General features: G+C 43.8%; 1 protein-coding gene across 1 annotated transcript in view; it reads right to left on the reverse strand.

Annotated features, from left to right (window-relative positions):
* CRTAC1 (cartilage acidic protein 1) overlaps positions 1 to 26,494 on the reverse strand; it is a 495,959-nt gene extending 469,465 nt beyond the window's left edge. The window contains exon 1 of the mRNA XM_030204795.1: positions 26,441 to 26,494. Within this exon, the coding sequence (XP_030060655.1) occupies positions 26,441 to 26,470 (30 nt within the window). The 5' untranslated portion in view covers positions 26,471 to 26,494. The remainder of the gene's footprint in view (positions 1 to 26,440) is intronic.
* Positions 26,495 to 27,182: the final 688 nt, after the last annotated feature.

Raw genomic sequence — 27,182 nt, forward strand, 5'->3', positions numbered from 1 at the left:
TTTTACTAAGCCATGGTAAAAAGTGGTCTGCGATAGTGTAGGCGCGTGTATTGGGCGTGCACCGGGCCAGTTTTTACCGCATCTACAAAAAAATGGGCATTTTTTTAATGGGATGGGAAAAGGGCAGTAAAAATCAAACCAGTGTGTGCCCAAAACCGGCCCATCACCCATTGATCCAGTGGTAAAGGCTCACACGCTACATGCGTGGTGACCAGTCAGCACGCACCAAGCGCCAATTACCAAAGGAACTGGAGGAAACAAATAAATAATTCATCCACGCATTATGGACATGCGCCAAATCTGAAATTACCGCCAGGAGGGCACGCTGGCCTGGTCGTCTCATTTGGGCGCACGCTGCATGCGCATGGAGCCTACCGCAGCTTAGTAAAAGCACTTCAAGACTTTGTTCAAACAGATGCCAATTTAAGAAATATTTGAAGAGGTATTTTATGAAAGCTTTTTGATCTTGGATTTTTCTACTGGCTTTCTCTAGAGATTGTATTACTCTTCAATGAAATTATTCTAGTTTATTGCATTCTTGTTTGTTATGATTTTATGAATGTTTTATTGTAACCCACTGTGGTAATAAAGCAGGATATGAATTTTGGAAATAAATAGATAAGACACCGTTGAAGTTGCAAATAATCTTCTGATGGGTCCACATTACTAAACTGTTGATTTAAGTGGAGTTAGAAAGTTTTATATCACTCTGGGACATTTGTGTGTTAAATTCAATTTTTGGACTATTAATTTGAATTCTACTTTGCAGCACATAAAGTGGTGCAGCCCATAAACATTTGTGTCATCTCATTTCCAGGAATTTTCATTTTGTTTTGAGGTTTTCCCTCTACTTTCTTTTTTTATTACAGGAGCAATATCGTTAACAGTTTGTCCTCTTTTGGAAATAGTGTGCATAGTTCCCCTGATTCTATAAAGGTTGCCAAGAATTATGTGCATTCCTGATTTGCATATGCATTTTAATAGAAAAATTAGTCAATTAGCGCCAATAATTTATTGCATTTGTATCCCACATTTTAACAAGAAATTATTGGCACTAATTAGATTTAATTAGTACTAATGCACATAAATTTAGGTGCAGGATCCGTGCCTAAAATTTACACGTGTTCCAAAAAAAGGGGGGGCATGGAAATGGGAGGGTTATGGACATTTCAGGGTAGATGGGGGTGTGGTTTTGAGTTACCTGCATAATTACAGAATATGGGTGCGCCACACATACCTGCAGGACGTCAGACTCACAGAAACAGAAGCCTGTGCAGCTGCATTGCTGATCTGCAAGGGCAGGCTTCTACATGGAATGTTGCTAGTGGAATAGCAACATTCCATGTAGAATCTCCAATAGTAGCAACAGAATTTCAATAGTAGCAACATTCCATCTAGAATCTCAAATAGGGAAAGGGAAATGGGACTTGATATACCACCTTTCTTGAGGTTTTTTGCAACTACATTCAAAGCGGTTTACATATATACAGGTACTTATTTTTGTACCTGGGGCAATGGAGGGTTAAGTGACTTGCCCAGAGTCACAAGGAGCTGCAGTGGGAATTGAACTCAGTTCCCCAGGATCAAAGTCTGCTGCACTAACCACTAGGCTACTCCTCCACTCCAATCAGCACACGGTTAGGGCATGAACCCTTACCACCTACAAAATAGATGGTGGTAGGGGCTCACATACTAATGGCCACGTGCTAATGAGGAAATTAGAGCGTGGCCATTATTGGAAAAAGAGAAAAATGTGCCTGTTACCGGCAGTGCTAAAAGTGACCCAACGTGTGGGAAAGACCGGTGTTGGGGTTACTGCAGACCATATTTTAGTGCTGCTCGGTAAAAGGAAATTTAAGATAATCTTATTCCAATCTTAGTTCTGCTGGCATAGAATTCCACAATACAGCTCCTGTGAAGCTAAATAGCTTCATACAAGAGGATTTAAGCATCAGAGGGGATGATACTGGGACAGAAAAGCTTATTCCTACGAATCAACCTGCTAGAACAGTGACCTGTCTACCAGGAAACTGAAGAGGACAAATTTAACATTTTAAACTCAGTCCTAGTAATTACAGGGAGCCAATGCAGAGCCTTTAATAAAGGTGTCACCCTGTCAAATTTTGACCTGTGAAGCATTACTCTTGCTGAATCCTAAAGAATTTTCAGAAAGACCAAGATACAAAGAATTACAATAATCTATTGTAGAGAATATTAAAGCATGAACTATCTTTTGCATATCATCCAAAGAAAATAAGACTGAATCTGATGTATTAAATGTAGTTAGAAAAATACAGATGAGATTAGATGTTTAATTTGAAAATTACCTTTTAATGCTGAATCTAGCCAAACCCCTAAACTTTGAACCACAGATTAAAGTTTGATCATTTCACCATCTAATATTGGATTCAAAGTTGGAAGAGAGGGAGGGAGATTTGCCACCCACACATAACAGTGTTGTCTTTTCGGGATTCAACTTGAAACAATGTCTAGTCATCCAATTTGATATTTTCAGAAAACCAAAACTCATGTGATCACAAAAAATTGTGGATAGTGATAGTTAAAGGGAAAAAAATAATCTGATCATCACGATCAGGGTAGATATTTATTCACAAGTAAAAAAAGAATAAAGAAAATATTTGATGAAGAACGTTTTAAGATAAGTCACGATTTTTTCTTTTGCGAGCACGGTTATTTTTGAGCACTTTAGTGTTGGGCCATAGCACTTACATTCACAAGTAAGAGATAGCCCGATGATAGTTGTGCTAGGCCACCAGGCAAAAAGACCGGCTAAAAACCGATGATATTGCCTTGAGAGTGGTTGTGTCTGAGGGCTCTCTTTCAAACAATTTAAAGTACTTTACATGTAAATAAAAGATTGTACCAGGGGCATAGCTAGACAGCAGATTTTGGGTGGGCCTAGGCAAGAAGTGGGTGGGCACCAAATGTTCTCTCCCCCACCCCCACACCAAAAAAATATCTCAGCTGGTGGGAAAATGCTTCTCTCCTGTCTCCACCTTGGTAGTCTGCAGCAGGCATGCGCTGAAAACTGAGCATGTGAAGGTGCCAGTATTGTGGAGAGCAGCATTTTCATTATCATGTGAAACTGTTGGATGGGCCTGAGCCCTAAGTGGGTGGGCCCCGGCCCACCTGTGGCTACACCACTGGTTTGTACGATAAGTGCTGGTAGCCTATTTATCAGCTTTTAAGATCTTTGATTTATTGTAGCTTGATTGTCATTTATACCAAGGATAATTGGGAGGTTGTGTATATCCAGGGTAGATATTTGGCATGGGTTATGTGGGCAAGAGAGGATCCTGCCCATTTAACCACACAGAGTTGACTGGCCCCGATATTCAAGATCACTGAACTGGGCTGTCTTGCTGAATGTCAGGTCTGATCACCACAGCAGTGTCTGGCTATACTGGAGAAGTTCAGAAGAAGAGTCTTGGTAGAGCCAGGAATCAGTGCCAGCACCCACATACCTGACTGCTGCCATCACAGACCTGAATGTTGTCACTTTTTCTTTTGCAAATACTTTGGGCCCTGTTTACTAAGCAGCATTATAGGCGCGTTAGTGTCTTTAGCACGCGTTAACCATGTACACGCCTACACGGTTAACACGCGTGCTAACTGTAGGCGTGTTAAAAACGCTAATGTGCCACAGTAAACAGGGCCCTTTATTTGGGGGGAATAAACCTAATAAAATATCCCCTGGACTGGACTTGAAGTTTCTTGTGTGGAGCATTGTGACATTATCCAAAGCATTTATCATAATATATATTTATTATATTTTTGCTGTGATCCGCTTCTGGTCAAACCTTTGGTTTGAAAGAGGTGAATCACAAGGATAACCATAATATAAAAAGAATTAAAACCCAGATATTTTTGTCTCCCTAGATTTAAGTGTTCAAGGAGCTGAGAATTTGAATCAGTCATGAGAAAAATGTTTTCCATTTTTAGAAACATGGCTGTGCATGGCCATGTTTACTAATCCCCTACTTTCCGGCAGTATAAAATGCACAGCTTCTCTCTCTCTCCAACACGGCTAAGCAGGTACAATCTTCTGTGATATGAACAGACGCCATGCATCTCTTCTTACAAGACAGCGGGGCAGATTTATCCATCATTTCCTCCAGTTTTGCTCAGTGCAAACTTCTGCACTGCAGCAAACATTTGACAAATCTGTGCTTGTCAGGAGTGAGACAGCTTTACTGACTAATCAAATCACTTGTCTGACACTTTATGAATGTACATATATGGTATGCCAGTTCTGCACCCTGTGGAGCAGGGAATGTATTGGGGTCAACTATGCCTATGCATGCTGCAGAGGGACAGCACTCAGTCCTGAAGGGCAGGGGGGAGAATGTGTCCACTGCCAGTCAATGGGTGGTATTGAAAGTGCACCCCCTCCAGCTCTCAGGCTTGCAAGAGCTCCCAGAGATGCTCAGATATCTCTCTATGTGTAAAAGGCACCTCCAACCTTCCATGAAGCCTCAAGCCGAAAACCTGAGGCGCCAGAGATATCCGGTTTGGCAATGAGTGTCTGGCCCGCCCTCTCGAGGGCGGAGCACTGACACTCGGTGAAACGCCATCTCCCCCTGCCCCTCGGCGGCCATTTCCCACCTCTGGAGGACTACATCGCCCGCACAACGTCGGAGGGAGAGAGGCGGGGACGTGGCCAGCGGCGACACTCGATCTCTCCCTGCTCCTCGGCGGCCAATTTCCGCCTCCGCAGGACTCCCATTGCCCCGCACAACCTCAGACACACGGAGGGAGCGACGCAGGCAGCCTGAACGTCGGACAGACGGATGGAGCCAGCCAGCCTACCTGCCTGAACGTGCGAGGAAGGGAACCACCTTTAACGGACGGAGCCAGCCTGCCTCCCTGAACCTGCGAGGAAGGGAACCAGCTTCAACGTCACAGTGGGACCCTGAAAGGCGGAGCGAGGGGGGGCACTCGACCCTGAAGCTGCAAGGGGGGAATGGGGAGGCGGCCAGGAAGGGGGGGAGGGAAGACAGGGGGGAGAGGGACAAAGAGCGGGAGATGGAGGGACCACCATCCTGAAAGGCCAAGGGAGGGGGGGGCCAACCCTGGAGCTGCGAGGGGGAAGGGGGAGGCCAGGAAGGGGGGAGGGAAGACAGGGTGAAGGGGTAAAAAGGCTGGGAGATAGACGGACCACCATCCTGAAAGGCCCAGTTAGGGGGGGGGGGGGCAAACACCCTGAAGCTGGGATTCTCTCTCGCACACACACTCTCACACACACTCGCGCATTCACTCTGTCTCTCTCTCAAACATACACACTACAATGCAGAAAAAAGGCCCCAGACGGAGGGGCCAAGATCCTGAAAGCCTGACAGCAGGGGAGCCACAACCCTGAGGCGCGGAGGGGAGGACACATGGGAGGGGGAGGAGAAGGAAACGGGAAAACGAAACACAGGGGGGAGCGGGAAGGACGCCAACAGACGGAGGGGGGGCCCCTGTGGCACACTCTCATTCTCAAACACACACTCTCACACAGACAGTCTCACTCTCTCACTCGCACATTCACTCTTTCTCTCTCTCTCTCTCACATACTCACGCTCAAACATACACACTACGATGAAAACCTTGCTAGCGCCCGTTTCATTGCTCTCAGAAACGGGCCTTTTTTACTAGTGCTATATAAAGAAGTGGCGTCAAACATAGAAGCCTATAAAAAAGTACATACAGCATGGAGTAGAAGAGTAGCCTCATGGTTAGTGCAGTGAGCTTTGATCCTGGCAACCGGGGTTTGATTCCTACTGCAGCTCCTTGCGACCTCGGGCAAGCCACTTAACCCTCCTTTGCCCCAGGTATAAAAAGATTGTGAGCCCTCTAGGGACAGAGAAAAGTACCTGCTATATTGTGTATGTCTAGTAGCGCTATAGAAATAATTAGTAGTAGTACAAGGTAACTATAACCTTTTATGTTAGTGAAAGTAGCTTGAACGTGAGTAACGGATCGATTTTTTTACTCTTTCAAAAAGTACAAAGACTAGGGGACACTCAATAAAGTTACATGGAAACACAAAGCAAATAGGAGGAAATTTATTTATTTGTGACATTTTTCACACACCGTATAGTTAAGCTCTGGAACTCGTTGCCTGAGGATGTAGTAACAGTGGTTAGTGTTTCTGGGTTTTAAAAAAAGGTTTGGACAAGTTCCTGGAGGAAAAGTTATAGTCTGTTATTGAGATGGCCATGGGGAAGCCACTGCTTGCCCCAGGATTGGTAGCATGGAATGCTGCTACTATTTGGGTGTCTGGCAGGTACTTGTGACCTGGACTAGCCATGTTGGAAGTAGGATACTGGATTTCAACTTAACCAGCCAGTGCTGAATATCAGCTTGGCAAGTTAAGGTGAAACTGGCCAAAAAATACCCCAATATTTAATGCTGGTCACTGGAAACAGCCCGGCACTGAAAATCTGGGCTCGGCACCGACAGAGTCAGCCCAGCTAATTCCTGTGGTCTGAATATCGGGCCCTTTGTCATTACTGGAGCTATGTGTCATTAAGAGTGTACTCTTTGCAAATCATGACCCACCATTCACGTGCAAATCAGTGTTCTCATGTGTGCTCACTAATTTGTGATTTTTTTTAAATGAAACTTTTAATATATATAACCGAGTATTAAACATTTGTACGTTAAACGTAATACAACATGCCAAAATTAAAAAAAAAAAAAAGAAAGGTTACATAAGCAAATCAAGCATAGTGATTCCTCAAGTCCACCAAAATAGGATCCAAGATTGAAACATAGTACGTCATTAACTAGAAAAGGAAATAAATGAATAATCAGGAAAGGCCAGAACAAAACTCAGACAATAAAATAACTAGACATAATTATCCTAATTATTCTCAAACTTATGATGAAATCATGATCTGTTTAGTTGCCAAAAAAGCAGTAAGCTGAGACGATTCAAAAAACACATTTACAAGACTGAAATCTAACTACACATTTACATTGGTGACTCGAAAAGAAAGTGGCTTCCAACTGGAATACTCCTGATCTCAAAAATAAATTGTTTCTTCCATCTCTGGGTATCCCAAGAAACATCAGGAAAGACTAATTTTCATACTATAAAACAATTCATCTTTGTGCCTGGAGAACATATTCAATAACCATTATTTATTAGGGGATAAAGCAAGAGTAGTAATTAGAGTAGAACTAGTGACAATCTCAACAGTTGATGACTAAAATAGCAGACAGCAAAAAAAAGTACAGCAGGACCTTCAAGACTGGAACAATTAAGAGTAACACTGCCTACCTCAGGGGTTCATTTGGCAGTTTCTTTGTAATCGACAGTGTGGGTTACAGTGTCCTCGGTGGACTTTTTATTTGCTGCGTTATCAGTGCGTCATCGTTAAAGATTAAGGTTTGAGGGGCATTTTCGAACGGTGCTGGCCATCTCCATGGACGGCCATCTCCGGGGCCAGCCATCTCCATGGACGGTCATCTCCATGGACGGCTCCGCAAGTGGGCAGAGCCAACCGTATTTTCGAAAAAGATGGCCAGCCATCTTTTTTTCGATAATACGGTTGGGGCCACCCAAATGTCAGAGATGGCCAGGTTTGAGATGGCCGGCCTTGGTTGTTGCCCATAATGGAAACCGAAGCCGGCCATCTCAAACCCGGCCAAATCCAAGGCATTTGGTCATGGGAGGGGCCAGGATTCGTAGTGCACTGGTCCCCCTCACATGCCAGGACACCAACCGGGCATCCTAGGGGGCACTTCTAAAAAGTTTAAAAAAAAATTTAAAATAGCTCCCAGGTGCATAGCTCCCTTACCTTGGGTGCTGAGCACCCCCAAACCCACAACTATACACCACTACCATAGCCCTAAGGGGTGAAAGGGGACACCTACATGTGGGTACAGTGGGTTTCGGGTGGGTTTTGAAGGGCTCCCATTTTCCACCACAAGTGTAACAGGTGGGGGGGATGGGCCTGGGTCCGCCTGCCTGAAGTTCACTGCACCCACTAAAACTGCTCCAGGGACCTGTATACGACATTTGAGGCTGGCATAGAGGCTTGCAAAAAAGTTTTTAAAGTTGTTTTTTTTTAGGGTGAGAGGGGGTTGGTGACCACTGGGGGAGTCAGGTGAGGTGATCCCCGATTCCCTCCGGTGGTCATCTGGTCAGTTCGGGCACTTTTTGGGGACTTGGAACTGAAAAAAAAGGGACCAAGTGAAGCCAGCGAAATACTCGTCAAGGCCAGCTTTCTTTTTTCCATTATCGGGCGAAGTCGGCCATCTCCACACATGCCCACATCCCACCCGCGTCCTGCCTTCACTACCATGCCGACACGCCCCCTTGAAGTTTTGCCGGCCCCTCGACGGAAGCAGTTGAAGCTGGCCAAAACCGGCTTTCGATTATACCAATTTGGCCGGCTTCAGGAGATGGCCGGCCATCTCCCGATTTGTGTCGGAAGATGGCCAGCGATCTTCTTCGAAAATAAGCTGGATAGACATACTGCAACATTGTCACACAGTCCGTTTGAATTGCTTGTTCTTTTTGTCTGTTTTCTTGACAGCAACAGGATTAATGGACCCCTGAGGCAGGCGTCGTTACGCTGAAACATGGCCCTTGTCAGGTCTCTATGAATAAAGGACTCTCGATTGTTCCAGTCTTGAAGGTCCTGTTGTACTTTTTTTGCTGTGGTTGTGTACTTTTGAACCCTTTCATTTGCTACCTGATCTAATACAGCAGAAACATCCAAAGGTTCACCAAGATCTTGTGAAATTTCTAATTTCTTTTCAGAACTTTTCGTCACAGGCATATATACACAAGTAAAAGGTGGAATTTTATCCTCCGGGATCTGCAATACTTCCAATAAAATACTTGTTCAACATTTCCCTAGGTGCCAGAATAGTTGAACAAGGAAAACGTTACGCCTTACAAAGTGCCTCAGTTCAAATTAGTTAAATCAGTAATTAAAGTTGCTTGAACATCTTTCACTCTTTTATATACTTTTCAGTAGCTGCAATTCCCCTTTCCATACACTGTTTTTCTAAGAAATCCTTATCCACCAGACGCTCCAATTTAACCACTCTCTGTTGAAGAGAAACATCCTGAGACAACATAGATTTCCCCAAATCTATTAGAGTCTTCCATATTACCTTGAGGGTAAATTCAGAGGGGGTCACAGTCAAACCAGAAGGTAGCTCAGGCTTCATTTATAATGAATCAAGTTTGAAGGAATTATCACCTATTCCTGCTTGTGACAACTGCTCAGGCCACTGAGCCTCGCCATTCGTTTGAGCGAGTCCCACCACTGCATCATCGGATTGATGTTGTTTCTCCTCCCGCTGCACTACACCCCTGCTATCTCCAATGCAAAGCACTCGCAACAGCTGATCCGACAAGACCGGGGCTGCCGTCTGAGGAGGAGGTAGTCTTGAATTTGGATTCAGGATAACATCAGGCCCAAAGGGAGTAACTGAACCTCCACTTGTCGTTGACTCTCCAAGCAGGCTCGCAGCGTTCTTCGGAAGCGTTATCATCTGAGTGCTGAGCTTAGTCATAAATTTCTCAATAGGGCCCAGTACTGGAGAGCTGCTCCACTGGGAGGTACGAACAGCCACTTTCCCTTGGCGCTGAGGCATCACAAAGAAAAAACATACAAGAACAGAAGCTACAGTGGTTCTGGTCTAGCGGCCATCTTGGATCCCCTAATTTGTGTTTTGTGATTGTGTGGACAATCAGGAAAAATGCGTACGCTCTTTGCAAAGAGCATGAACTATTATCAACAAACAAAAAAAAACACAAAAGGGCTCTTATTAAGCTGCTGTAAAAAGTGGCCTTAGCGTGCCATTATGTGGGTCATTCCCACACCCTAAGGCCATTTTTACTACATGGGTAAAATGGCCGATTTTCCTATTTCCAGCATTAATGGCCACATGCTAATTTTCCCATTAGAGCATGATCATTAATACATCAGCACTTACCTTACCTACACCTATTTTGTAGGTGGTAAGGGCACATATGTTAACCACACGCTAATCGGTTAGCGCGTGGCAATGTAGCTGCTCTAATCAATTAGCACAGAACATTCCTTATCTCCACCCCCCCCCCCAACCCGCCTCCAGCGCTAAAAAATACATTTTATTTTTAGCGCATAGGAAGTGCACGTACATGCAAAAATTACTGTGGAACGCCCGTGTGCCCCGCAGTAAGCACGCGTTAGAGCTTACTGCAACATAGTAACAGCGCCCCAAAACGACATAAAACAACTTGGTTACCTGCTAAATTATTTTGCAATTTAGAGACCTTCTGAGATGGAGGAACAAGGGACATATGTTTTGCAAACCACCTAGAACAGTAGATGGTGTGTGTTATAAAATTTATAAATATGATACCTTTTCCATGTCATTGCAAATGACAACCCATCCCTAGTTATAAAATTACTCTTCAGATGTATCCATGGTCTACCCCCTCCTATCTCTGCTCATTTCACCTTTATGTCCCAGCTCTCCCACTGTGCTCCAGTAATGCACTAACACTTCAGCAGTAATCAGGCAGCTTTCTCACATTCACACTTTCTCTCCTCAGCTTTTCCCTCCAGACAGCCGGAGTGCTCCTCTCACCTTACTTTCCAGACGACAGAAAATTCATTTCATTTCTATAACCACCCTGTCTCATGAGTCCTGACTAGCTTTGTCTAGCCATTTCTACCTTGGCAATTCTGCTGTCCACACTACTTCATTCAGCTGTGCCCTCTCTCCTGTTACAACGGGTCTTGCGTAGGGGGGTATAGAATGTATATGCATTAAGTGAAGCACATCCTAAGGGCAAGGTTAACGTCACCTATTCTCTTCCTTTAGCTTTTGCAGCACTGCGATGGGCAGTGTAGTATTACCATGAAAGCTGCTGTCATTGGGCTATAATTCAACCAGTTATGCCAGTGTATGTCATTCCCAGCATTAGTTACCCTGACCTATAATACAATGCATTTAACAATTTCTGGCTGATTTCAACAGAAAAACAAAATGAACAAATCAACAGCATGAAGATATGAAAAATATTTCTATTTAGTAGGTATGATATATCTATATCTACTAGATACATCATAACGACTAAATAGAAATATATACACACATTTTTCTGAGAAACCTATGATTGACATTTGCAATCCATTGACAAATCAGCAATATCATTCATAAGCACTTTACATAAAAAACATCCATAAGGTCCTTTATACTATGCTGCAGAGAAATTCGCAGTAACCGCAGCTTAATGAAAGACTTTACCTCATCGTAGCTACAAATTTAATTTTGCACCATTGAGGGTGTTCTCAGCATTTGTAGTTATAGCTACTGCTTTAAGGAACCCTTTTACAATGATGCGCCGAAAATGGCTTGCGCTAGTGTAGGTGTGTGTATCGGACGTGCGCAGGTCCATTTTGCAGTGTGCCTGCAAAAAAAGGCCTTTCTTTTTGGCCGAAAATGGAGGTGCGGCAAAATAAAAATTGGTGCACATCCATTTTGGGCCTGAGATCTTACCGCCACCCACTGACATAGAAGTAAAGACTCGTGTGTGAGGCATCCCATGGTAATTTTAGGATGTGCACTGTGAGCGGGTCTGGGGGTGGAAAGTGGGCATGTTCTGGGCTAATTAGTTAGCAAGTGGGCACCGCCGCATGCTAACCCATTAGTGCAGGTTTAGTACATGAATCTCCACCATCTACAAAATAGGTGGCGGTGGGGGCCATGTACTAATGGTAAAATTAGTGTGTGGCCATTAATACTAAAAATTGGAAAATCAGCCATTTTTATCTCAGCAGTAAAAATGGCCTTAGCGCATGGGAATGACCCGCATAAGGGCATGGAAAGGTCACTTTTTAACGCCGCTTGATTAAAGAGCCCCTAAATTTTCAGATAGTGCAGAAGCATTGGAAACACTAATTTCTCTGCCCATAACTATGCCTCTTTTTGCCTGCGTGCATTAAAAATTTAGGCACTGTGCATTACAGAATGCATTTAGCAATTTGCGTGTGTAAATTTTGCATCAGTTATGTCAATTAGTGCTCAATATTGCTTATTAAGTACTGTTAACGCTGATTGGCTTGTTAAGCCAATTAAGTTACATGCATTGTTACAGAATACATTCGGATTTTGGCACGGAACACTAGGCACGCTATATAGAATCCGGGGGTTAACACCTCCTATTTAGGGGCAGTAAATAACTGAAGAAGTGGCTCCTAGCGTGTATTATTTGCAGTGCACTAATCGCAAAACACCTTTCATGCCTATTCTCTGCCTGTGGCAAGGTGTAAGTGGGATACAAGACCAGATGTTATGTTATGTTACCACAAAAAGCACTTGGGAAGAATTCTTTAAATGGGCACTCAAATCTGTGCTGAATAAAAATCATTAAGCGCAATTCTATGAAGGGTGCGCCCTCTACAGAATCGCTCTTAGCGCCGATTCCCCACCCCTAACTTTTAATTTAAAGAAGTCTTTACTGAAGCCTTTGAGAAATAACAAAACCACACGAGATATAACCATCTCACAAATTATATATATGCAAACCAAAACATCAACTGACAATGATAAGCTCTCAAAGCTTGTGTAAAGACATACAATAAACTCCTTAGATTAAAGTAATAACAGTTTATAATACCCCACCCCAATTCCCCCTGAGAAGACAGAAAGAGAAAAAGAGGGGGGAGAATACTCCCCCCTCACCTGCCAACCAACGCCACAACACAAACATGAGACAAAAGGCTCCCAAATAGCTTCCCACTTAGCTAGCGATTTACGACGCAGGGCCCAGAGCCTCTCCATTTCACAGATGTACCACAGCTTATTGAGCCATTTGACCACAGATGGAACCTTACAAGACTTCCAGTGTGCGGCCAAAGTAACTCTGGCCGCCGACATAGCATGGCGAACCAGTAAGGACTGTGAAGTAGTCAAACCAAGTGGTCTTTTAGGAAAAAGAAATAAAAACTCAGGAAACCACTTTATAGGCTTAGAGAGCCACCTCTGGAGTCTGTACTGTACAGCCTTCCAAAAAGCACACACTTGAACACAAGACCACCGGAGGTGGCCCATAGTACCCTTCTGCCCGCATTCTCTCCAGCACACAGCAGACACATTTGGAAACGTGTGATGGAGGCGCATAGGAGTTAGGTACCACCTATATAAAACTTTTACAGCATTTTCTTTAAAGGGAACAGAAATAGAGATCCTTGACAAAGCATATTCCATAAAGTTTCAACCATCATCACCCAACGTCAAACCCAACTCCTGCTGCCAACGCAAGCGATGCTCGACAGGAGGTTGCACCCGCCGCCGCTGGAAAGTATATAGACAAGTAATCAAACCCCTAGTCCCTTTAGAATCTTCACACAAATCCTCCAAAAAGGAATCATCTCGCAAAACTTTATGTCACTTTTTAGACGTTTTTCTCTTTCAAAAATGAGCCCCACAGTGTTCCTTCAAATGATATTTTCATTCTATTTCTAGGACAAGCAACATAAAATCTGTTTTACTGTTCTGGGATCTTGCTAGGTAGTTGTGACCTGGATTGGCCACTGTTGGAAACTGGATACTGGGCTTGATGGACCTTCGCTCTATCCCAGTATGGCAATGCTTATGTTCTTATATGTCAAGGAAGTGGCTAGGACTTATTGGCAAAGAAAAAAAAAGAGGTATGGATCTTTCCTGATGTTGAAATGACATTTTTATGCAATAAATCCATGCACGTGAATGTATTCAGTTATGCTATATGCAATGCAGTAAAGATGCCTGCGCATATCAAAATACAGGTGAATCTTCATAAAGGTGGTTAATAAATTCCCACTTCAGGCACAGGCAGCTCCTTGTGACTCTGGGCAAGTCACTTAACCCTCCATTGCCCCATGTAAGCCGCATTGAGCCTGCCATGAGTGGGAAAGCGCAGGGTACAAATATAACAACAACATGGAATGTTGCTACTATTGGAGATTCTACATGGAATGTTGCTACTATTGGAGATTCTACATGGAATGTTGCTATTCCACTAGCAACATTCCATGTAGAAGGCTGCGCAGGCTTCTGTTTCTGTGAGTCTGACGTCCTGCACATACGTGCAGGACGTCAGACTCACAGAAGCAGAAGCCTGCGCGGCCACATTGATGATCTGCAAGGGCCAGGCACAGGCAGCTCCTTGTGACTCTGGGCAAGTCACTTAACCTTCCATTGCCCCATGTAAGCCGCATTGAGCCTGCCATGAGTGGGAAAGCACAGGGTACAAATGTAATAATAATAAAAAAAAAAAATCCCAATAAATACATATCTGTAGCTGTACATTGGACATATTATGCAAACACACCTGTACCATGAGATTTTAAGGCTGAGTAACAAGCAGAAACCCGTATTTTTCTGCCTCTTTTTGGCTAAGATATAGTACAAGGTCTGTGCCATAAGCTGCACAGCGTCCTTTCTCAGCCTGTAGAGACCAAGAACCTGACCCCCATCGGAGACATAAAGGGGGGGGGGGGGACTCTATAAATGATACTCAAAAATCAGCACCAGAACAAACAAATCGGTGCTAAACTAGTGACTCCTTTATACTTATAATTCCATTGGCTTCCGTTAGAATTTAGGGATATGTATAAAATTGTGGCCTTAGTGCACAAAGTTTTGTATGAAGGGGTAGCAGATTATTTACCGAGTTCATGCAAGAGTCTTGGGTCAGGGACTGCAAATTTATTAAGGGTACCGGGAATGCTCAGGCAAGGTTAACAATTACCAGGGAAAGTGCCTTTTATTGGAAGGTACCAACACTGTGGATTCAACTCCTTTTGGAGATAAGACAGGAGAAATCATTTATACAATTTAAGGGGAAATTAAAGACTTATGTCTTTCAAAAAGCTTTTCCTTAAGAACTGTTCTATTTTAACTCACTGCAACTGGCGGCACCCCCTATGGGCCAATGCTATGTCAGCCCTCCTCCCTTCTGCACATGTGCAAAAGGTGGGCATGTGTGGGAAGGGGGTGACCTGCTGCAGCAGTATCCCACAGAGAGTGCAATGAGTACAGGAATGTGCTGGGACGCTGAAGCACAACCTTTTAAGCTGGCAGGGCTTGAGGAACCCCACCAGCCTTAACAAGGGTGTCACTGTTTTGGATGGGCCTGAGCCCAAAGTGGATGGGCCCGGGCCCACCCATGGCTACGCCCCTGACCGGTATTTACACCAGCTGAAACCTGGTTAAATGCAGGCGCTCAACTCATGGCATTTGAGCGTGTAAATGGTGCTATTCTATAATAGTGCATGTAAGTTTTTGACATGTCCCGATCCGTCCATGCCCCTCCCCTGGCCACATCCCCTTTTGAGTTAAACACTACGGGATTTAGGTGCCTGGTGTTATAGGTTAGCACACAGGCAAATGCGCATGCAATAATTGATCATTAACAAATTTGTTTTGTGGAAGTGACAGTTAAAATTCTATGCTTTAAATTAGAAAAATCTTAATCCTTAAGATCTGTTGAAAGAAAGCTTGCTAACCGCAGATAAGCAAGGCCCTGTACCAAGGACAGAACACCAACAAGATGTTCTTAAAAAGAACTGAAGGACTCCAACCTGTTGTAACAAATGATGTTAATGCCAGAGTTAGTGTGATGCACTAAATTTATAGTTATATTTAGATTGAAGATGTTGTACTAATTAGTAATGACCAGGTGTTATTTTGGAACAATTGAGTTGCTTGACCTCTGAAACCAAAGTCTGAACTGCTTGCCATATATGGAAGAACAGTACAGGTGTTTAACAATTAGAAGGCAAAAAAAAATATATATATATATACATATATACAATCATATATCCTAAGTTTTTGATATATTGACAGAAACGTAACATCTGTGTCTTGTTTTTGCCAATGTGTAATTTTTCAAAAGCTGATCATTATGACTTGACCATTTTTGTCTATAAAAAGGAGAGCTTTGCACCACAGAAGAGACTCTTTCCCTCTGTGTTCAGATCTTACTCCTTGCCTGGCAATACCATACACAACAGTAAATAAATATATTGCTCACTGGTAATTTGTTACTTGTTGTTTCACAGCATTCTCATAGCAGAAACTGCCTTAAGGATCCACAGTTTGTGCATGGATTTTGGATCCATACTGAAAAGGACGCGCACATTTTGGCACCATATATAGAATTAGGAGGCGGGGGGGGGGGGGGAAGGAATGTTTGGATCCTGGTCAAAGCAGAGGCTTTAAAATTCCTAATTTAACAAAAAAAAAATTTAGGATGTTCCACTCCTTGTCTCTTAGAATACAGAATTTTTTTGAAGATGCATGAAGAAAGGCATGAGTTAGAATTCGTTTTTACTTATGTTGTATTTAAAAAAGAGAGATAAAAGAGTGATAGTAAAAATCCAGATGAAAGACAATAGAGAAAAGGTAGAAAACATTCACTTCTATACAAGTAGATGGTGGTGTGAGGTGACCAGACAGTTCTGTTATATGGCACCAGGGCTTTTTTTGAGGGGGTACTTGGGGGTACTGAGTACCATTGTCTGCTAAAATTGACCCATGGACCCCAAGTTTTAAAATGAAAGAGCTCAGGCTCTACACACCAGTTCTGCCTTGTCATAGATTCTATGACTGGTTGCAGGGGGTCTGGCTATTCTGGGGATGGGTCCCCCCAGTGATCACCCCACCTCTGAAGAGTGGCCTAGCATTTGAGTACCGGCATCTTTTTTGCTAGAAACAACACACTGTATGGGACACACTAAGGGGTCCTTTTACTAAGGTGCACTAACAGATTTAGCGCATGCTACTGATTAGCATGTGCTAAATGATAAGATGACCATAGGAATATAATGGGTGTCTTATTTAGCGTACACTAATCATTAGCATGTGCTAAATCCATTAGCACACCTTAGTAAAAGGACCCCTAAGTCAGTGCTGGTTTTACCTCACACTTCCCTTACAGTTTCCCTAAAAAACTAGATATATATAAAAAACAAAAAGCAAGATTTTGAGTAGGGCTTTTATTCTTAGGTGCTTATAAATTGTACAATTAGTTGGTTTTTCTGAAGCTATTTAGGGGCTCTTTGAGGATACAAAATATCAGTGTTTCTTAGGGGCCCTTTTTACAAAGCGACACTACAGCTACTATCACTTGGTCGTGCGCCAATCTGGCACTAACGCGGGAGGCGGCGGCAGTAGTGTCACACCCAACATGCGCCATTTCCAGCGCAACTGGAATTTTTTTTTTTTTTTTTTTTTACCACCGGGGTAGAATGGGAGCACTTACCATCATATAAACAGGTGGTGGTAAGGGCTTCCCCGGGAAATGGCCGCGTATCAAGGGTTTACTTACCGCACAGCCATTTCCTTTTGGGGGGGGGGCTTTTTACCCACTGTGGTAAAAGGGGCCTTGGCGCATGGCAAATCCATGTGCCGACGCTACTGCAGCTGACCCCTTTTATCGCAGCTTGATAAACGGAGCCCCCTTAGTGTCTTCATGCCATCGGTATTACCGCTAGGCATCTTTTCCAATGGAATCAAAAGTGTCAGAGGTCACCAGCGTAGAAAAGGGCACAAAAAATGATTGGTGGATACAAGGCAAGTCAAGGAAGGGATGAGAGACTATTGGGGGGAAGTGGGGGTTTTCTGGCGTTTATCCAATAAACACCTATTTTAATTACTTTGTGTTTTATCAGTTTAAACCTAAAATCAAAAGTCCTAATTATGAGTCCACATCTGCAATTAAGTAAAACCAGGAACGTCCTCCATGGCAGGGAGCTTATGGTAATCCAAACCTAAGTTGTGCACGCAAATCAGGTTGTATTCTGTATTTGCGAATGCAACTTAATTAGCTAACAAGCCACAGTGCCGATAGCTGCCAGTTAACAAATAATTATTGACACTAATTTGCATTAATTAGAATTTCCGTGCACAACTGTCTAAGCGTATCCTGTAAAGTGATGCGCGTAAATTCTAAGGTGCATAGCTGAAAAGAGGGCATGGCCTTGGGCGACTCATGGGCATTTCTAAAATCTATGTGCATTGTCACAGAACACACCCGGTCCGCACCTAATTTAGGGGTCAGCATTTACACCAAGTTTTACATTACTTGGTGTAACTGCCCACGACTAAATTTAGTGGCGTGGACAGGCACTAGGTGTATTCTATAAACCGCATCAAAATTTAGGTGTATTCTATGAAGTACACCTAAATTTAATCATACTTTATAGAATACACCTAGGCGTATATTTTTGGTGCTGATTTTTTTGGCGTGATATATAGAATTTAGCCCTTTGTGTCCGAGTTACCACAGAACTACCAGATTGTCACTTTATCTCCACACCCCTGTAAATTTACACTAGAAAAAGGCAAAACCATCACTCATAAGCTTGATTCTGAATGACTGCAAGATTCTAGCGATGTCTCATTTTGCACCAAAATCCCAACAATGCCAACATTCCACTGACGTATCTGGTGTGGGTCAGCTGACTAAAGAAAAGCCACTGACTGAGGGGCCGATGCACAAAGCCACATGGGACAGGTGTATGCTGATGGCTGAATGCACGGAAAGTGGTAGAACTAGAGGACATGAATTGAGGTTGAAGGGGGGGGCAGACTCAGGAGTAATGTCAGGAAGTATTTTTTTCACGGAAAGAGTGGTAGATACGTGGAATGCCCTCCCAAGGGAGGTGGTGGAGATGAAAACGGTAATGGAATTCAAACGTGCGTGTGATGAACACAAAGGAATTGATCTACGGAATCTTAGCGGAGATTGGGTGGCGACGCCGGTAACTGGAAAGTAAAACCAATGCTGGGCGGATTTCTACGGTCTGCACCCTGATCGTGGCTGAATAGATATGGCTGGGCTGGAGTGTAATTTTTAAGGGGCTTCGATGTTAGCTTCAGAACTTTTAGTAGAGGAACAGTGCTGAGCAGACTTATGGTCTGTGCCCTGAGAAAGGCAAGGACAAATCAGACTCGGGTATACATATGAAGCATCACTAACCATGTAAAATGAGTTTATCTTGTTGGGCAGACTGGCTGGACCATTCAGATTTTTATCTGCCATCATTTACTATGTTACTATGAACTTACCAAGAAAGCTTTCTGTATCGGCAGGCAAAAAAGTTAATTGTAGGCAAATGCAAAGCATGCAGAGCACATGCAGTAATCAGGAGATGCCTACCAGACGCATGCACACAAGCTTCGCAAAAACTTCTTTCACATTAACATTTTAGTGAGGTTAATATTTTTGTGCACAACATTCCAGTTCATGGACAGGTATCATTATTTTATGCATGGAATTATGTGGGCCCGTCACTTCCTGTTCTGTCTTAAAAGTGGCAGGCACTGTTATATTCACGGCAAAAGAAAAAATTGGCATTAAATCCACTCAACCTATCCTTCTACCTACCTGGCATCCAAGTTCTAGTACTGTGCTCACCTTAAATATTCTATGTACTTCTCTGCATAGTAGCAGAATAACTATTGATCTCGTTACCATTCATTTTAATATGCTGTGTGCCAGGGGTGTAGCTACTATAGAGCCACGGGGGCCTGGGCCCCCGTAGATTTGGCCCTGGACTCCCTGCCGACGACCCTCTCAATCCCTCCTCCCACTGTCAACCCGCCGTCACCTACCTTTGCTGGCGGGGGGGGGGGGGACCCCAACCCCTGCCAGCCGAAGTCTTCTTCCTTCGTTTGGTTTCTGAGTCTGACATCCTGCACGTTGTTGCAGGACGTCAGACTCAGAAACCAAATGAAGTAAAAAGACTTCGGCTAGTGGGGGTTGGGGTCCCCCGCCAGCAAAGGTAGGCGACGGCGGGCAGGGGGTCGAGAGGGTCGTTGGCAGGGGGGGGTCAAAATTGTTGGAGGTGGTGCTGGCTGCGGGGGGGGGGGGGGTTGCTCCCCTTGCATCCCACCTAACTGTGCCTGCACAGTACTAAAAAAAACTGCAAGTGGACAGGGTGGGGTTCCTCCCTAATTGTCTAATAGGAATGGTCAGGCTTCGGGTGTGGTCAAACACCAGACTATCAGTGTTCGTCTGTGTGAAAATTAAAGGCACGGTAAAACCCTAGTACATTTCCAGCACTAAGATAACATAGACACTAGGATTGGGGTTCTCAACCCAGTCCTCAGGGCACACATAGCCAGTCAGATTTTCAGGATGCCCACAATGAATATGCATGAGATACATTTGCATGCAAATCTATCTCAAGCATATTTATTGTGGGTATCCTGAAAACTTGAGTGGCTAGGTGTCCGCCTAGTGAGAACCCCTACACTAGGGTGATACTAGAATATGGAGAAACACAGGACTAACACAGGACTAACACGAGAAGCTGAACATCGCTCATGGTGTTAGGAGAAATAGGCCAAAACTGACGTTTGGTAGGACACCTCTGGGATGAGTTTAGTCTCATTTTCAGGGGTGCTGTTGCTACTTACAGCGCTTTGATATTTATAGGCAACAGCACATAGAAAACTTGAGAATAAATAGAGCAGACTAAGGGGCCAGTGCAGAAAGCTACCACAGGCAGAAGCATGTGGTTACCAAGAGGTCTACATGTGGATTTCTGGCCACACGATGCAGAAAGGTGTATGTGTGGTAGACATTGGCGCACAGCAGGGGTGTAGCCAGACTTCGGCGGCAGGGGGGTTGGCGGCACCAGGGGGGGCTAAAATGTGCCCCCTCACCTCGGCTCTGGACCCCCCCTCCCGCCGAAGTCTGGCTACACCCCTGCTGTGCGCCAATGTCTACCACACATACACCTTTCTGCATCGTGTGGCCAGAAATCCACATGTAGACCTCTTGGTAACCACATGCTTCTGCCTGTGGTAGCTTTCTGCACTGGCCCCTTAGTCTGCTCTATTTATTCTCAAGTTTTCTATGTGCTGTTGCCTATAAATATCAAAGCGCTGTAAGTAGCAACAGCACCCCTGAAAATGAGACTAAACTCATCCCAGAGGTGTCCTACCAAACGTCAGTTTTGGCCTATTTCTCCTAACACCATGAGCGATGTTCAGCTTCTCGTGTTAGTCCTGTGTTAGTCCTGTGTTTCTCCATATTCTAGTATCACCCTAGTGTAAGGGTTCTCACTAGGCGGACACCTAGCCACTCAAGTCTTCAGGATACCCACAATAAATATGCTTGAGATAGATTTGCATGCAAATGTATCTCATGCATATTCATTGTGGGCATCCTGAAAATCTGACTGGCTATGTGTGCCCTGAGGACTGGGTTGAGAACCCCAATCCTAGTGTCTATGTTATCTTAGTGCTGGAAATGTACTAGGGTTTTACCGTGCCTTTAATTTTCACACAGACGAACACTGATAGTCTGGTGTTTGACCACACCCGAAGCCTGACCATTCCTATTAGACAATTAGGGAGGAACCCCACCCTGTCCACTTGCAGTTTTTTTTAGTACTGTGCAGGCACAGTTAGGTGGGATGCAAGGGGAGCAGCTGCTCCCCCAAACAGATTTTGAATGAAATGGTGCCTATGAAGACCAGCCCTTCAGCCTTGCACCGGCGCCTATTTTACGAAAGGTCTGCTCCCCCTACGTCAAAACCTGGCTAGGCTTCTAGGGATGGGCATTCATTTGCAACGATATGGGAAATGTCAACATATCTGTATTTTCCACCTTTGCTTATACCCTATGCTGTCTATTAAAACTGTTTTATTATATATTGTGTTAACGTTGTAATATAGCATACTATGCCATACTTTGTTTTGTTGTTTGAATATCTTTACTGCTGTAATTGTCTATTGCTTATGTTGGACTTATTCTTGAGGTACACTGCCTTGAGTGAATTCCTTCAAAAAGGCAATAAATTAAATCTTAATAAATAAACATATCCCATGTCATATGTTGTTATCAAATGGAAACCAGCACAAAAAACACAACTGATGTGTTATCATTTAGCTGTTTTGAGAGAGCGCAAACTAGTTGCAAAAAGGGCACCCACTGCGCAGGCACAAACTGGGCAGGTGCATAGTACACACTGGCACCGTTTACACTATATAGTGGCCCAAATTCTATATATGGCATTAAAAAAAAAAAAAAAAAGAGCGATAAGGAGGGTATTCTAAAAAAATCCTTGCAGAAAACATTTTTAGCTAAGCATATTCTATAAGTGGCGCCTATGCGCATGTATTCACACCAACAAAAACATGGCATAAATCTTGGTGTGTAGATTTAGGCGCAGATGCCCGTATTCCATAACTACACATGCAAATTTCAGAATGCCCATGAAACACCCAGTTCCCCCCCCCCCCCCCCATAACCATGTCCATTTTTTCTGCGTGCATTAGAAGTTAGGCACTGTGTGTTACAGAATACGCTTAGCGAGTTATGCGTGTAAATTCTAATTATTGCCAATTAGTGCTCATTATTGATTGTTAAGTGCTGTAATCAATGCTAATTAGCTTGCTAAGCCAATTAACTTACACATGTTTTTATAGAATCTGCCTGGATTTTGGAACGGATCTCTAGGCGCACTATATAGAATCCAGGTGTAAGCGCTATTCTATAAACACCATTGCACCTAATACCCAGATCTGTGCCTAACTTTTAGGTTCAAGGATTTATACCAACTGAAATCTGGTGTAAATACCCCTGCCTAAATTAGGTGCGCATCAGGTGTATTTTGTAACGGTGTGCAAATTCTTGGAATGCCCAAGCTCCTTCTATGGCCACACCCCCAATCAGAATTTATGCACGCATCTTTAATTAAATAGCACCAAGCAAGATGTGTGCGTAAATTCCAATTGTCAATTAACGCTGATAATTGAATATTAGCGCCCAATCAGCACTAATTGGTTCATTACTTGATTGAATTTTGCACGCAAATTGGGTGCGTGCACAATTTTGTGTGCCACATAGAGAATCCGGGGGAGTGTGTCCTCTTTCAAGAGAATGAAGACTAAAGATTTTGCTTCCATGACAAAAAAAAAATGGCCAAAACAAATATTCCCAGAGACACAGGAAATGATACAAAACAAACATTTTGTGGCTGCCCATCCTTAATGAGCACACTAATAATTTTGGTTCATTTTTATTTATCTTGGCCTTTATTCCTGACTTTTGGACTTTTCAGTTCATTTCATATATTTATTTAAATAAAAATATTTCATGCACTTTAAAATGTTTTAATGTGCACAGACTTAACAGGCATTAATTCATAGGTTACAACATGATAAATTAATTATGTGCACTAAATTAATGTAAGACATGCTAATGAACCAAATGGGTGTTAATGAGTGCACATGCCTAAGAAACATCATTTAGTGAACAGAATGCACAATAGTAGGTTATTGGCTGTGAATTTAGCTCTAATGGGTCCTTTTACCAAGCTGTGTGAAATAGGGCCCTGCAGTAGCAGGTAAAAAACCCCAATAACAAAATGGCCATATAGTAAGAAAACTCTTACCACATGGGCTCAACTACTGAGGTGACGGTAAGGACTCCCGCTGTAACCTGGCAGTAACCGGGCAGCATGTGATACCCGATTACTGCGGGTTACCACCGTGCTAACCATTTCCGGTGCGTCCCCCCCCCCCCAGAAATGGCACACGCTCGACCTGGAACTCTGCCAGTGGCTACGTTGGGCTGGCAGTAGTCCCGGAATAGCAAGTGGTAAGTCCACATCGGGCTTATCACTGCTCCGTAAAAGAGCCACTAAATTTGGAGAACAGACCTGTGCTCCCACTGCCATTTCTCAACATTTTACGTCAGTTTGCACTGCTACCTTCCCTATGCAATAATAGTACATAAAGTATTGCCATACTGGGAAAGACCAAAGGTCCATCAAGCCCAGCATCCTGTTTCCAACAGTGGCCAATCCAGGTCACAGATACCCGGCAAGATCCCAAAAATGTACAAAACATTTTATACTGCTTATCCCAGAAATAGTGGATTTTCCCCAAGTCCATTTAATAACAGTCTATGGACTTTTCCTGTAGGAAGCTGGCCAAACCTTTATTAAACTCCGCTAAGCTAACCGCCTCTACCACATTCTCTGGCAACGAATTCCAGAGTTTAATTACACGTTGAGTGAAGAAAAATTTTCTCCGATTCGTTTTAAATTTACTACATTGTAGCTTCATCGCATGCCCCCTAGTCCTAGTATTTTTGGGACGCGTGAACAGACAATATTGAGTAACATGAGCAGACAGTTTTTGGTGTGATGTGAATTCCTACCCTGGAATTATACTGGAGTCTTTATGCACTCACCCCTTGGCTTCCTGGCTAGTAGTAGCACAGTGAGAGCACTGTAGGGCTAACAGACTAAGCCAATAATTAGCCAGCCAAGTTCTAGGGGAGAAGCCTAGTGGTTAATGTGGCAGCTTGAGAACCAGGGGAACTGGGTTCAATTCCCATTGCAGCAACTTGTGACTCCAGGCAAGTCACCTAACCCTCCATTGCCCCAAGTACAAAATAAGTACCTGTATATAATATGTAAACCATTTTGATTGTAACCACAGAAAGACAGAATATCAAATCACATCCCCATAGAGTTCAAATTGTATCTTAGGGGAGGAGGGATCTGAATCCATGCAAACTATTTCTTTCTGCATAAGTTGACAGTTCTATAGATGTATGGTTTTTTTTATCACTTAGGGGGTAATTTTATTGAGTAAGCACTAACAGTTAAGCACCAAGCATGCATGGAAATGTTTAGAATACTGGCATATATGTGTGTGTGTGTTCACACATATGTGCATAAATACCAAAAATCTGCCGAAGAGCTATGTAATATATAAACCGGTTTGGTTGTACCATGGAAAGGGTATAACAATAATTTAATAAACAAACATATTCTGTAACTACAGACATATCTTACAGAGTGTATTTTACAGGTACGAATACACATAGGCAGAGTCTGGGCGGGCGGGGGTGGGGTGGGATTTACACTTACATCCATAACTTATAGCATTCTATATCTCCAGCTCTATGGCTGCCATACGTACTTGCGCCTAACTGCATATGAGCCTACATACCAGGTTACATTAGTATTCATTAAAGGAAACCGGGGGACCTAATTCTTTTTTTAATAAGTGCCACATGGCTCACTGTTATTGACTCAGACTCCTCTAAGTACCTCTATGATATCCTACACCTGGCAGCATCCTAGTCCCAAAACAGTGCCACACCGAATCCAAGTGTTGGCCCAGTGACAAAAAAATGGCTATGTCATCTCACCAGCATCCTAGGAACGGTCTAGTAACATCTTGATGTCCGCAGGCTTGCTAGCGACACTAGGCCTCTGGGTACCACTCCAGCATCATGATTTAACACCATCCCAAGACTATTTCAGCACAGTTCCACTTCTCAGTAAATCAGCCCATCATATGCCTTCAATATATTAGCTCCTTTACATGTTATTGAGTAATACCATATTCACCTGGTTCACACCATCCCCGGAATATTGCTAGGAGTAGCTCAAGGAGGGAGTGGTTTGTGGATTATTTGCTCTCATTAACAGTGAATCACATAGCAAACTCCCTTTTCAACCCTTAAACCAGCAACTGCAGTTCAGAGTCAGCTAGCTTTCATGCACAGTTGCTGTGAACGAGCCCATCAATTTAGACTGGTGCTTCTCAACCCGGTTCTGTGGACACACCTAGCCTGTAGAGGTAGTGCATGCAAATCTATCCTGAAACCCTGGCTGAGCCTGTCCTCAGGAGGACTGGGTAAAGAACCCCTGGTTTGAACTTTACGTTACATCTAATTGCAGGGGCACTGCAACAGTTTTGCTGAAAGGTCGAACTATCTGAACTAATACCAGCTCTATACATTAGCAAGCATGTACTGTCATTCATTCCACAGGTATAATTCGGTTCTTAAAATGTTTCTCATAAATAAGCAAGCACTTACAAACAATAACCCTAAGTAGTATGGAAGTACCTTGCCATATAAACTTGAGTGTCTCATAGGCAAAATCCCTTTGTGGTACACTCCTAACAGGAAGGGAGGCGCTGTTAATTAACAGGCATGTTCTTATTTATTCATTAGACAGACTGCCCGCGAGCCAGGGGTGATGTGATACTTCTGGGTTCTGGCCGTATTGCAGCAGAGACTCGTACATTAACACTGACAGCAATGGAATCTAGAGGCGAACACAACAACTGTTTTTTTACAAGGGGGCTGCTTCAGATAACTGCAGGTCACAGCCTCCCTGCCCAATACTTCAGGCACTTACTGCTGCTTTCCTTCCCATCACACACAACACTGAGCGGAGCCAGGCTGCGAGGAAGTAACACACACACACAGGCACTCACTAATCCTGCTCCCCGAGAACAATAAGCTCTGATGCTGACATGCTTTCACTACTTTTATTATCTACAATTTATGGGACTAATATATTCCAAGAGCCGAACGCAAGCAACCTGCAAGTTGCTGGAGTCAAATGGGAAAGTGAAGCGGGAGGGGAAAGGGAAAGCCCGCAGTACTCACAGGAAGGGTGATCGCCTGCCGGGGTCTCATCGCAGTCACTGTCTGTCCACACAGGCTGAGTTTGCAAGTTCCCCCCCACTTGCAAGTTCTCATGGGACTCCCCGTCCCACCCCCCGTCTTCCTCTATTATTTCTGTGTTATAGCGGTGCCTCGCGCCTCGGTCTAGGCTTATGTAAAGCCTCGTGCAAGCCGCCGGCCAGTCAGAGGTGCTGCCAGGAGTCAGCCGGCCAATGGCAGCGACTGGGGAGGGGTCTGTCTCCCCACTATGATTTACTACTAGAAATTGCAGTGCCAGAGCAGGCAGCCAGAGCAGATCAATAAGGAGAAAAATATTAGAGTCGCTTTTTTTTTTTAAATCTTTGGATGCATATTTCCACGATGGTGTCTCGTAACCTTCAAAAGGCTTCGGGACCCCTCCTGGGTGATTCTGGGGGTCCCCCCTCCCTCCCTGACTCACAGGGCGAGCATTTAGCTTAAATAACAGAGATACTTTGAGAGGAGGGAAGTGGGGTTAATAGCACACTGGGGAGATAAGGAGAAGAGAGTTTGTGTACAGTCTGTCTCATCACAGAGGCGCAGTGAGGTGTGACGGTCTGCTACCTGTTTGTCAGGAGATAAAATCAGCAGTCTGTACACAGGCAAGGTTAGGAAGTGCGGGTGTCGGGAACAGAATGGCTGTTGATGTGGATATGTTATTTCAAAGTAAGGTAAAATAACCATATTCTTTCAGGACACATTCTTC

Source organism: Microcaecilia unicolor, chromosome 5 (assembly GCF_901765095.1).
Source record: "Microcaecilia unicolor chromosome 5, aMicUni1.1, whole genome shotgun sequence".
In the NCBI taxonomy this organism is placed as follows: Eukaryota; Metazoa; Chordata; class Amphibia; order Gymnophiona; family Siphonopidae; genus Microcaecilia; species Microcaecilia unicolor.